Source organism: Oxyura jamaicensis, chromosome 15, assembly GCF_011077185.1.
Source record: "Oxyura jamaicensis isolate SHBP4307 breed ruddy duck chromosome 15, BPBGC_Ojam_1.0, whole genome shotgun sequence".
Taxonomy (NCBI): Eukaryota; Metazoa; Chordata; class Aves; order Anseriformes; family Anatidae; genus Oxyura; species Oxyura jamaicensis.
This window is the reverse complement of record NC_048907.1, coordinates 1,961,663-1,975,196: the sequence shown is the minus strand read 5'-3', so window position 1 is coordinate 1,975,196 and position 13,534 is coordinate 1,961,663. Positions and strand designations below refer to the sequence as shown.

The 13,534-nt window shown below is 35.5% G+C and overlaps 1 protein-coding gene across 4 annotated transcripts in view; it reads right to left on the bottom strand.

Annotated features, from left to right (window-relative positions):
- Positions 1-13,534, bottom strand: part of HECTD4 (HECT domain E3 ubiquitin protein ligase 4) — a 70,984-nt gene that overhangs the window by 45,311 nt on the left and 12,139 nt on the right. For all 4 annotated transcript variants that reach the window (XM_035340192.1, XM_035340195.1, XM_035340193.1 and 1 more), the window contains exons 3-15: positions 12,570-12,659; positions 12,086-12,216; positions 10,153-10,261; positions 9,371-9,509; positions 8,302-8,472; positions 6,880-7,072; positions 5,384-5,545; positions 5,174-5,287; positions 3,772-3,912; positions 3,195-3,427; positions 2,686-2,831; positions 1,046-1,116; positions 273-378 (exon numbers count right to left, since the gene is read on the bottom strand). In XM_035340192.1, the coding sequence (XP_035196083.1) occupies positions 273-378; positions 1,046-1,116; positions 2,686-2,831; positions 3,195-3,427; positions 3,772-3,912; positions 5,174-5,287; positions 5,384-5,545; positions 6,880-7,072; positions 8,302-8,472; positions 9,371-9,509; positions 10,153-10,261; positions 12,086-12,216; positions 12,570-12,659 (1,806 nt within the window). The remainder of the gene's footprint in view (positions 1-272; positions 379-1,045; positions 1,117-2,685; positions 2,832-3,194; positions 3,428-3,771; positions 3,913-5,173; positions 5,288-5,383; positions 5,546-6,879; positions 7,073-8,301; positions 8,473-9,370; positions 9,510-10,152; positions 10,262-12,085; positions 12,217-12,569; positions 12,660-13,534) is intronic.

Genomic DNA, 13,534 nt, shown 5'->3' with positions numbered 1-13,534 from the left:
CACCTACATTTACTACATGCATGGTAAACATCGGGGAATCCAAACCTAGGTTCACAAACAGAGGTTTCCAAAGTTTACCCTAAAACCTCAAACCTCTCTCGTTCTAATGAAATCCTACCCGCTATGGACACAAAGATAGTATTTGAGGTCACGCTGCTCTTAAGATAAAAAGCAACTTGAGCAGAATTTTATTCCAAGTTTACCTAAACCAAATAACAGAAACACACAACGTTTAAACCAAGGGGGGAAGGAAGCATGTTGTTTCATTTTACCTATAATGATCATCATCTTCACTTCCAAATCTGTTGTTCTGAAGCTGTTCAGCTAAATTAGTCAGGATAACATCGCGAAGCTGAGAGAGACCGCTATTTCTCTCTCCTAAAACAGAATGCAAAAAAAAACTTTGCAGAACAGAAATTTACAGAGTTTATTTATTTCTATTTCCTCAAATACGGTGCTGAATGTATGCTGCTTCTCAGAAATAACTATTTACAGTGTAACCCAATCCCCTGTAGATATTATAGGCTATTAAAACTTACTGTGCACATAGTACTATTTTAAATCCTAAAGACGCTGATGCCTGAACATGTTGCTATGAGGTAACAAATTACCATGCATTAACTGCTTCTGTGTCCAGACAACCATTTCACAACGAACATGAGCAGATTCTTACTCTTTTCACTGAGGACTAAAGTTACTTCTGGTTACTGTAGAATTGCCAGGTATCATTAACTGCTAACTAGGTGTTCTAAAATATAAGCTAGGCCAGAAAAGTCATTAATACTGACAGAAGAAAGCTTTAATCCTTTTAATTTCAAACAGCTTCCTTGCATGAGAAACCTCCTTTTCTACAGCTAACATGCACTTGTAGCCATTGTAGCCAATGTCCATGTCACCATTCAGAAGGCAGCTTCAAGTTTTGAAGCATTCCATAATTTTTCCTAGGAGAGGCTGGATTTAAAGACAGACTGTACTCAATATTCTGAACTGGCCTTCCTCCAAAGCAGAATATTTTCATATTTTATTTTCAATTAGAAATTCTCACCTTCAGTTAAGACCAATTTCAATAAATTATTGATTTCTGCTTCTCCAGGATACAGGATATTTAAACCAGAGCTAAAGAAAAAACAAAAGTAGTATTATTTAACATGCATAAGAATGAACAAGATTTCAATGGACTTGTGAAAAATAGCATCACAGAATCACAGCTCAGTAACTGATGTACCATTTACAATTACAAGGCAATAGCTTCTTCCAGCTTAGAAAGAAATGAAATGTCATGAAATAAGCACCTGCTTTCTCTCAGAAATTCTGGTAATCAACTATGTTTTATTGTTTAGGTCCAAAAGCTTCTCCAAGAGCTAATTGCTTCCCTCTGAGAAACTCCACATTAATAATTTGTGTATGTGACAGCACAAACATTTTTCAACAAACAGAAATGTCAGAAAAAAATGGATGCTGGCTGCAGTGATGGGACAAGAGAACAATAGAAAATACAACAGCCAATAATCAGGAAGTCACTACTGTTGAAATTTTATATAAGGAGCCAGTCTTTAAGTATAAGTTTTCATCTAACTATGCAGAAAATCCTAGAACTAGCACCTCAGGAACAACACAGCTATGTTTGAATACTCTTTGTGGAGATGTTTTTCCCCCTCTCACTTGTGATGAGCTTCATCCTTTCTACATGAATTACCACATCAAGGTAGAAAAATCACAGTAACTTATCTGGAGCACTTTGCAGCAGTCTGAAGTGTTGAAACTATTATGCAGACTTTTCTTTCTAAAATTTCCCCCTATCCCCACACCCTTTTTAAAGTATTTCTTTTATGGAGAAGGAAACTGGTATGCTTTTCAGCTTCGTACTGAGAGTAAAGATTATTGCAGCTCCCCACCCTCTGGCTCACGCTGACCGACTTGTGATTCAAACACCAGGAAAAGTTATCACACTCTGCAAAATAACTATGAGGTTTCTATTGGTATCTGAATCCCACAGTCAGAAGACAGGAGGAAGAAAGATATTACCTACTCCTCACTTCAGTCTTTGGAAGATAAAAACAAAAAAACATTAAACAAAAAAATGCAGCTGCTGTCCATAGAGTTGATGCGATACACTTCCCCCACCCAAGAAGGAAGACCCTAAAAAAAGCTACACAATGATACCAAAGATGTGCTATTTTTCTTCTTCACTCATTCACATAGTTGCATAAAGCCACAAAAATCTGGGATGTTGTTATGATTCATACCCCCCCCCAAAAAAAACAAAAAAACTCAAGCAGGTTGATATTCAGAAGATTTAGTTCTCGACCTCTGGACAGCTTCCCACTTGAAAGCAGATTATATTCCTGCTTGGGACATTTGAAACAGCATTCCCTGTCCTTGAGATTTACATTATCTCATTTTTGTGATATACAATCACAATTTTTACTGGCTTTCAATAAGCACTGAAAAAAGCATTCTAAAGATACTCAGTAAAAAACAACAAATTAAAAGAAGTATGTCAAGAAAGTAATTACTGTTATTTAACTGTCATCAGGGCAAACACACTGCATTTGCCTTCTTCTACAAATATAGACTGAAATAATTTTAGTCACACTAAATCTAGATTTTATTATATAAAAATGTAACTGCTGAATACAACTTGGAAGTTTATCTGTTGTAGCATTATTTGACAAAAATATTTACCTAATAGCTAGGCAAACCTCCTTCTGAATTTCAGAGCAAATCTGGTCCCTCGGTGCCATCAACAACTGCCAAAGTAAAAGGCCCGACCTTCTAACTATATCTCTGTTTCTTTCAGTTTGTGGGCTGAAGAAGAATTTAAAAACCACCTAAGAAAAATTAAATGCAGCAATAAAAACCATGCAAATAACATTCAAGTTTTAGTTTTCTGTAGTTTTTCAAACCATTTGCCTAGGTCACTAAAAATCTCAGTCAGAAATGGAATTTTGATTCCCAGAACTCAGTACTTTAGCAACCAGACAAGCTATTTTTCTTCTTCCATCTCATGGCAGAAGAAAGAAATTAAGAAGTAAATAAGTAACTTAACTTTATTTCACCTTCATCCGTAAAGGTGGCAGTTATGTTTATATTAGCACTCTCAAGTGGGTGTTTAAGATACTACAAAGCCACTACTAGGTGAATCTAAGTTAAATTGGATGCAATTGGGTGGGGTTGGGGAGATGTTTTCATACCTGAAAGACAACAAGGATGCAGCGTATTATACAAGTATCTCCATTCACCATAGCTTTCTCCATAATGTCACAGATGCTGCTGAGATGATGTGCTTCGATTGGATGCTGCTTCCCCAGAAAATTTGTTATGGGAAGATTGTTGCTGGCTGCAAGCAGGTTGAGTTGGTGGATACACATGGCACCAACATGGTGCAGTAACTGGTTAATAACCTCATTTGTGGTTGTTGCATCCCCTAGGAGAAGAAAAGCAGTTTAAACACCATCTACAAAGAGACTATGAGATTAAAATTTGCTTCTAAAATGCGTTAAATCATCATCATCTCTAACTTCAGGACTGCCACCCATATTATAAACAATAGAGAATTACGTGCATCTTTTTTTAATGTGCTCAAGGTAATGATAATATGGAAATTTCCAAACTTTTTTTTTTAAGTTTATTAAAGCAATGAGCAAGTAACTGTGACCAAGCTCGATTTGTAATAGAAATTCTCAGAAGGTAGTTTCTGTATATTTATTCTATGATAATCACGTTTTGCTTCCACTTTACACAAAATGCTGACTTGTATGTTTGCCTCACCTTTGGGCTCTGTAATGATATGGCTAACTCCCAGCCTCTGACAGACACAATGGAATGCCTGGTTCCCGGGATTACACCACTGATCGATGTAATCATTAGAGCACGTCCATATCATGTTATTCATAGTATCGTAGCAGGCACCTAAGGAAAATATTTTGCACAGCAAACTTTAGAATATAAGACAGACTGAAGTACGTTTAGAGCAGACATAAATCTAATTAATAAGCTTTAAAAATTCTGTTGTGTGTCACAGTAATTTAATAATAATGCATCAGAATGAAAAACATTGGAACAAAACAAATGGAAATCTTTTAAGAAAGGAATGAAGTGAATACACATCGTTTCTGATGTTCCAAGTAAATACACAAGCCCATCCTTTTCAGGGAAATTCTCTAGTGCTTATTATTTATAAGTATGTAACATATTTTTCCACAAACTTGTAACACAGTGCATAAACTGAAAATAGCTGAGGCTGGCAGCAGACACCAGCAACTTTAAGAAAAAGCGTGCACATGGGGAGAATTTAACTACTACTAACTACTATCAACTACTAACAATTAAGCATCTTACAGTTTGTTTGAAAAGCCTTGTGGTTAATGTGTAATATTTTTACTAAAACTGACAGTTTGCACAGTGCAACTAGTAGAGAATTTTAAGCTTAGAGACTAATCTCCTAAAATGTTTACAGTCTGCAAAGACAAGCAGGTCCCAAACAGCAAAAAGGAAGGAATGAGAAGATTACATATGCTGTCATAGAACCAGGCATGTATTTTAAAAGCTGTTAAAAAACAACTCAATCATTTGAAACTGTGTTTTAAATGTTAAGTCTCCAGTAATATTATCTAATGGGTTAAGATAACATTATACCTATCCATGCTAGGGTTTTAGAATATTGTTTCAAACTATTTTTCCTCATACATTATGTATTCCTTAACACTGCATAGAATTGTTAGCAATTTAATAAGCAGTGTTTTTAACTGTTCAAGAAAGAATTACTCTAAGTAGGGTTAAAAAAAGGTCTTGAATAAAATGTACATGAAGTTTGTCAGTCACTCATAGGGAAATTGGAAACAAATGCAATGTATTTCTAGCTAACTTGCATTTAAGTATTTTAAAATATAGTGATAAGGCTGTTTTTTTTTTTTGTTTGTTTGTTTTACCTGCTTAAGATTCTTTTCTGCTAAAGTTAACATTTTTTCTGGAGATTGTTTGCACCTTAAACTGCAAAGCAAAACACTGAAAGTTTCCTCAGGGAATTCTGAACTTTCAAAAATGTGAAGTTTACAAAGTTTTACTACAGGCACAAAACCTCGCCATCTGCAGAATCTATTACTGTAAATTGAAATCCAACTAGCTTACGGGTTGGATATGTCTAGTTCCTAAAAACACATCATCTTCTTACCAAGTCCTGGTACTAGAGCACCACGTCCAAGTGAACTTCCTGCAGCATCAATGAGATCTGCTCGGCTTGTGAACTGCCCATCCGAGATATTGAACACCAAGCTCGAAGCAAGAACTACACAGAAAGAAGTCTCCAATAAATTTCTGAGAAGTTTATTGCATTTCAGAAAAAACAAGGACTTAAAGTCTGCCACAAATGTATCTGACTTACTTTTTAAAGATGACAAAGCACTCGTTCCTCCAAAGAGTGAACGTGTTGCAGAACTGCCTGATCCCCCTGGGGGTGGGACCAACATCACCAGGTATGTTCCACACGTGTATATTGGAGTCTTTCTCAACATTTTCAGTGGCAGCCCACAGCTAGTGTTAGCAGCTGAAATATCAAACAAAAATAAACTTGGCTTCATAATCTGAAAAAAACTTAAAATAACAGGCAGCAAACAAGGAAGATTTATATTTGGAGTTTTAAATAAAAGAATATGGAAATTCACATAAGCTGTACTTTGCAGCATTCAGAAGATGGGTGTAGGGGGGCACCTCACAATCCCACACCTCAGTGTCAATCCCCAGAAGGATACAAACAATTTCACAGGTTATTTAACTAAAGAGAACAACTTAAAATTAATAAAGGTAACAATCCCTTGTTTGCAAACCAGGAAAATTCGGAGTCTAAAATACAAGTTTAAACAAAACTGTTTTTAAGAATTATGTGGTGATAAACATATTGAAAGCAGTTTTAGAGCTTTTTCTAGAGTTTTTCTAAACATAAAGAGACAATTTAAGATTCACTACGCACTTACTATTTTAAGGTCTCCTGTTCAACATGAAATGTATAGTCATAACGATCTAGCTCCTGCCACAGCTGATCCACACTTTTCTGAGCACTGACTAAAGAACTGGCCAAGAATTACTGCTGATTCTTCTTCTGCACCACGCTAGTTGACTAGCAAAATAGTCTTTAAATTATCTCTTCAAGCTAACTCTGCCAATTTCCCTGTAAGAACATATTTCCTGTAGAGGCATTTTAATTAAAATTAATTATAATTATTTAAAATTGAAGAAAGTAAGCTCATTTAGTTTCAGATGTATGTGTGAATGAAAGAGGAAGAGAAGGAACCAAGGATAAAGTGAATAAAATCTTAAGGTAAATCTTAGAGCTCCAGGTCATCCCAAAAGCTAGCACTGCTCATCCATGATTCCCTAATTAACTTGGGTAGTTTCAACAGGTACATAAGAGAACATACAAACATTCTGCAAGTTTTCCCAAAAAAGCAAAATCACCTCTAATTTATAATAGTCCACTTGCTTATGAAGCAAGAGTTTCATTTGCTACGTTGCAGTCCATTTTTATATATCAATTCAAAGCTCAGTTGAAATACCAGCACAGAAGTACAATTATCAATCCGATGAAGTGTGGCATAAACCTATCCTATACCTGAATGTGTTGCCAAAAAGGAAGCTACGTACCCCAGCATTTCATCCAGTTCTTTGTTCTTAAACTTTACCCACAATCAGTGACTAATTTAGCAAAGGAACCTGTAATTCAAACATTAACCAAATACTGCATATATATTTCTAATACTTATCATGGAAACAAATGCACATGATTTTTTTAACATGTCCTAAGAGATCAGTAGTTACTAGAACTGATTATATGTTAAGAAACAAAACATGAAAAATTACTGAGTCAGTAAAATCTCTTCTGACCTGCTTGGTCCTCTTTCAGAGTATTGGAGATGGTAGAGCCAGTGAGAGCAGCCAATGTTGCTGACGGAGAAGCTCTGTACCTAGACAGCCTACTGAGAAGCATCTCATTTATACTCTTTGCGGATTCACCCTCTTTTCTCATTAATATAATGCGTTCTTGTAGAGGATTTGCTATACATATGCCATTTTCTACCTATTAAATAGAGAAAAGAAAAAATACTTGTAGACATTGAAGTCTGTAGGAGACCAATTAACAATGAATAGTTGAACAATAAACCAGAACAATATTATATATTGAGCAGGAATACCAACTTAAACCTTGGCATCAAATTTCTTGGGGGAAAAAAAAGTGTTATGAAAACTATACAGATGTATATTTATTTAATTGGTGACTTGAAGATTCAGAAGACTATCTTCCACTTGTTCTGCTCTTGAAGACAGAACTACTTGCCATAGTTTTATTTATGGAACTTTAACTTAAAATTAGTTAAAGTCTCTGTAAGCTTAATATTGTTTCACTGGCAAGTTTTTGTAAAGGGAGGCCTTAAATCATTTCCCAGCCAAGAAGCATAAGTGATGATTTTCTTAAACCATATCTCTTAACGACAAGATCTGATTTAAAGCATTAGGTATATTCCATAAACATTGTGCTCTCATAGCCTACCACTTTCAGCTCTATCAGCCCACTAAGTACAGCGGCTGTGCAACAACTACCAAGTACAGATATTGCTCCCAAAGTACTCCATCAAAGCTAAGGTGCTGCATAATTCCAATTCTCAATACTAGATGTTTATGAATTGCTCTAAGCTCTTCTGTTTAAAGAAATCTTTAGACTGAGGTGCTTCATTATCAAAATACACACAGAAATGTATGCAGATGTGTACACATACATGTATCTATGTACATGTGCACATACGTAGGAGCTGTTGAGAGAAAAGGGTGTTCAAACTACGGATACATTTCTCCGGGCTTATTTTGCATTTGGTTTACACTAAAATCAGTGATTGCCATATAATGTAAAAACATTTCAGGTTGTAAAATGCAGAGCAGACAAAACAATTGTGTTTGTAACTCATGGGAACTGACTAGCTTTTAACACAATGAAGCAGATCCATAGTAAACAACGCTTTAAATCTTAGTACACTGAATTACTGTCTCAGCATAAAACTTAATTACTAATTATAATAAAATATGTTTTACATTACAAGACAATTCATATTGTGTGATAGTCGTATGCCCTCTGAAGATAGAGCTGAACAATACACCTTCTGTTCTGCTATTTTGTAAACACATTACAAAGAGCTATTCAAATTACATATCAATATTCAAACCTATTATGTTTATTTGAAAATACTGATATTTAATTAAGCGGTAGTCACGCTACCAACTTCAGGGTCCCAGAAGACAACTGAATTTGCTTACTATAAGTTCAAAAACATCCATGAAGACCGAGTGGCCTTTTGGTGTTTTTTCGTTGAGGCTTGCAGGAGACCAAATCCAGTAGAAGTATGTACCATCTGAAGAAAGATGCACGGTAGTCATAGTACTGCCAACTGGAAAGTGATTTACTGGCATTGGGATTATTTGACATACCTACAAGACAGAAAGAGCACCTTAAGAGTTCTGATTTTGAAGTCTGTTCTTCTGAATATGAGCAGCATACTTAGATACATAAGATCAAATGAAGTTAGTCCACAAGAGGACTTTTAATGGACATAACATTACAAGAATTTGTTTTGAAGAGCTGCTGTGCAACATTTGCCAAATTGATCTACTGCATACAAAACAGCTCGCGCACCTAAACATCTGACATACCTAAAAGTAAAAGGATTAGCTCTTTCACTCAAATGACTGAAAGCATACTCACAGTACCAAAAGGAAAACGCACATACTAAAAATGTATCTACTTTCTGCAACTTCTCTGAAGCATTACTGGAAACTTTGGAAGAGAATGGGAATCCGAACAGTTTCAGGATATACACTGGCCATGAGTATGCGTATCCATCCTCAAAACCATAACAGGGAAAAACAAAAACCAAAAAGCAAACTACGAAGTTACAAAGTAAATTTATTTATTTATTTAAAAGCAAAGGATGTCAATAGTTGTTTTTTTTTTTTTACAAAACACAAATCAGAAACAAAACCTGAATAATGGCTATTCAGGAAGAATGTTTTCAGTTTAAGTCAATTCTTGCTATTGTTTTATAATATGATCATACTATACTCTCTACAACACTACCATAACATAATACAGCTAATATTTACGTGCATATATGCATATACATACACACCTGTGTGCAGAAAGTAGTATTTATAACTTACAAGTTCAACAAGGCATTTTTTTTAACTGGCGTTTATAAAAGGCAATTTCACAAAGTAAAAAGAAGCAACTTCAAGCACAACACTACTTAAGAGTTAGAAGTGACCACAATAACTTAAGAATGTTTTCTTACGCTAACTCTGCAATGAACATACTAGCTGTTCCTTTTACCTGAAGGGTATGCTGATCCACAACCTGGAAAAGGGAGTGAGGCTTATTATCAAAAGAGACGGGCCGATGAAGAAGTTTGTTGTTGCCAAAAGCAACCCACCCAGTCTCCAGCTCCTCGTTACGGCAGTACACAAAACCACTGACAAAAAAAGCAGTACATTAAAACTCTTTAAAACTCTGCAGGTTTCTTGTTTGCTCATTCTTCTAAGAAGAATTCACAACCACATTCCTGAACTTTGACTGAACTTAAATTCAAGTCAATTTAGGTCAGCAATTTCCGTTGCAAAGGTTTAAAGCATAAGAAGTCTCTCGACTTCTAAGCAATAAAGAAGCAAGGAGGTACAGTTAGTAAAATCTGCACTAATAATTTATACAGTGAATTACATAATTAGAAAACAAATACTTACAAATCCAGCAATCTTACAGCTATACATAAAACTAGTCTGTAGTATCTCTCTCAGCAAAAAATAAACCAACTTGATATACATTCAAAAATAAAAACTTGAAATACCAGCTATTCTGCTACTATACTTCTTTGCAGAAGGCTAGACTGTGTGGCCTCCAGGGGTCCCTTTCAACCTACATTGTTCTATGATTCTAGAGAAAGCACTCAAGATGACTTTCAGATAAGACCAAAACATTAAAATAACTCTTCATGAAAATGTGTAATATACTCTAATCTTGGTACTCCTAACATCTGAGAAAGGTTTACCAAAACAACAATTTACTTTTTTCCAAACAGATCTGCAGAGTAGCAAATATTCAACTATGCTGTCACTTACCGTAAAGTACCATGTAATCCAGATCCTAATTTGCTTATTCCTCTGCCCACTGAATTAGTCGTATAAAGATAGAGCCCATCTGCTGCAAGACAGCGTCCTAAGTCTGCATCTGAATCAGGAAGAAAGAATAGAGCAGAGACCTTTCATGTAACACAAAACTAGAAATTCTCCATGGTCATTACACTTCTGCTGTAGCTACAAGTGCTACTGAAAACCAACAGATGTTTAAGACAGGTCAAAACTGACTAGTCAGAACCATTTTTTTAATATGGAATTTATTATTCAGTGTTCTAAGAGATACCATAACCTAGTCAAAACTTACTCTTTTTACTGCAGCTTTTTTACCTTTCATTCAACATTTCAAGTGGTGTCTGGATTGCACACAACTTGCACAAACACTGTAAGGCCAATTTAAATTTCCAAGAGTTGCCAAATAAATTTAACAGGAATTAGATGCTAGTCACCCAACCTCCCTTCTGAAATAATAAATGATATTAATTCATTTGAATCATGGAAAACAGCATATCATCCATTTCTGAATAATTTTATTTTCCTGTGTATTATGTTCTCATTTCAGTGAGAAAGACTAATCCTTTGGTATTATGGAAATATACAACATTTATATATTGATTTATATATAAACAAGATATGTTTTTATTTATATACATATATATTTTTAACAGAAGCTTGGGCCGTAAGTTCAAACTGGCTCTTCTGCACACTATTCAAAACTGTAGGTACTGTAGGAACCAGACTAGCATACCCAACTGCGCACAGGAACTCAGGACTAAGCAACAGAACTCATGTCGAGTGGAAAATTCCTTTCCCTAAATATAAAACAATTTGGGCATTTGCTATTAAAATGCTTTCAGAATGCCCCAAACAAGCAGAAGATCATTCTCTTCTGGTTTTGCAACAGGTAATGTTCAGAACCCAGAACTAGAAGCAAGATAAAATACAAGCAAGATTTATGGCTACACAAGCTCAGGACAACCGCTGCTGCTCTAACATACTGTTTGCATGTAAGAAGTAATCTAATCTTGAGCCTTGATCTAATTTCTTGTACCACACCATGCTTCTCTTGCAACAGCCCTTTCCACCTCTGAACTTTGCTAAATTGAGACAAAATGTATTTCCAGCACAGCTCTGTCACTCACAAAGTAGTAACTATTAACCATCAAGAACAGACACACAGGACAAAGCCTTGGAACAGGGATGTCAATAAACTATTCCACTCAACCTACTTAAGTTCATATAATCCGAACAGTCATCTAGGGGAAGAAAAAATATCTAGTCACTCTCACAGCAAGAACACTTCAAGATCTAAATGTCTTCATTGAATTTGCAGATAGCTTTAAAATGACAACTCAGGTTTGTAATTTCCTACTGCTTGCATTAAACTTAATGAGATGTCTTCAAAGCCTGACCTAATATTTCAAAAGCTTCATGAAGTCTCTTATTTACTGCAAAAATAGTAAGCAAGCAAAGCAGAAAAGCTGAGAATTAATTCAGGGAAAGAAATACAAGGGAAAACATTAAAAATAGCCATACAAGACCAATTCAACAGAAACAAAAGGGGAGCGGGGGGAAAAAAACAATGAACTTGTACTTCTAAAAATAAACATGCTCTGCCAATGATAGCTATTGAATACAGCGATACTGCACAGGACAAATAAATGACACTTACTGAAAGACTAATGAGTGGATAATATCCATAAATCACTTTGACCTCTGCAAAATTCTCACCCCAGAGGGCCTTTCTAAGCCCTTCAGCTTTCAGTTATTTCACACATGCTGTAGTTGCTTTAACGTGACTTCCAGCAGAAAAGGAGAAATCCTTTTCAACTCTAAAGCCTCACATTATTTTAAGCTATCAACACAAAAAGTATTTTTGTCCTCCTGCTTTAATACTGACAAACATAAAATAGTTTACCTTTATTTTCACCGCTGGAACTACTGTTAGCATCCGGTGCAGGTAACATGTCTTCGAAGCCCCAAGACACTATATGCTTTCCTCCAAGCAAACAAGAGGGTGATCCAGGTCCCCCCTCCAAAAGCAACAACCTTAAAACACAAAAAATAAGTTGAACAGAAAACAGTGATAGCAAAAATTACCCACACCAAAAGTTAAGATTATTTTTTTAAAAAAAGCTTTTTTTAAGAAGTAATTTTTCCTCTGGCAGAGTTCATAAGATGCTTAAAAGAATCATCAATAATTCATTAAAAAAATAGTGGATCCTTTTAGATTTTACTTCCTAATGTTTTCCTTCTGCAACTGAGTAAACTTCAATCTTTCCTAGAGCTTTCAAAAACCCTAAAGCCTTTTAATCACATTTGAGGACATTAATCCATAAATGCATTTACACATTTTCAGAGCTGGTGCAAAAGTGCTACAATTAGAAGAAGTCACTACAAACCTGTATAATACATCAGCCACAGGCAAGGATCCTAGATCAGTCTGTTTCTGTAATAGATGCACTGTATGAACAAAGGTTTTCAGCGACCCTCTAAAAGGATAAGAAAAACATGAATAAAAGATGTCTATTGAAACAAGACTGAATGCACACAGACAACAGCATCTATGTAGAATATAATATCCAGCACCATAAAGAGAGAATATCCGAGATATTTCATCAAGATTCTTTTCTAATTTGCATTTCTTTTCTGGATGATTTTCATCCTTTTGTGGAGGAAGTGAAAAGAAGAAGAGAGGGTAACATAAAGGCAGCGTGCTGGCAAACCGCCCCTCTGAGTCACCCTGTCTTTTTGGAAGACGTTGAAGCCCCATGCAGGTAGGGAGAGCAGCAGCTGTGTCATAAACAACACGTGCAGAAAAAGCAATCTAGGCACATGATAAAAGGCCTCAGGTTTGCACCTACTACAGACAGCTACTTTCAATATTTCTTGTAGCTGATTAACCGTTTTCAGATCTTCCAACCTAATCTGCGGGTCTTCCTGGGGCTGAGCCAAAAGTATTAGTAAGAGCTGCTGTTTTATTCAAGAAAGCCATATCTTCAGAAAATACCAAACTAATTAGTTGATTATTGAGAGTCTCATTACTTTGCTTCCAAACACAAAGTTGGAAGCTTTTCCCCTTCTGAAGCGATGGATTAAAACGTATACAAGGACTAGATACTTCAGAAAACAAAACTAAACTGAAGTAGAAGTCATTTCTGATCCTGCTGCTTAAAAATGTGCTGCTTTAAAATTTTACTGCGGTATTTACAAACAGATGGAGTTTGTAACTCTAATTGTAGTGCTTGCTCATTCACAAGATTAATTCTTTTTTTGAGGGGAGAACTTATGGAATCTGTATGTTAACATGGAGGAAAACACTGCATTTCTGTAGAAATAAAGAGATACAGAGGTGTTTAAATATATA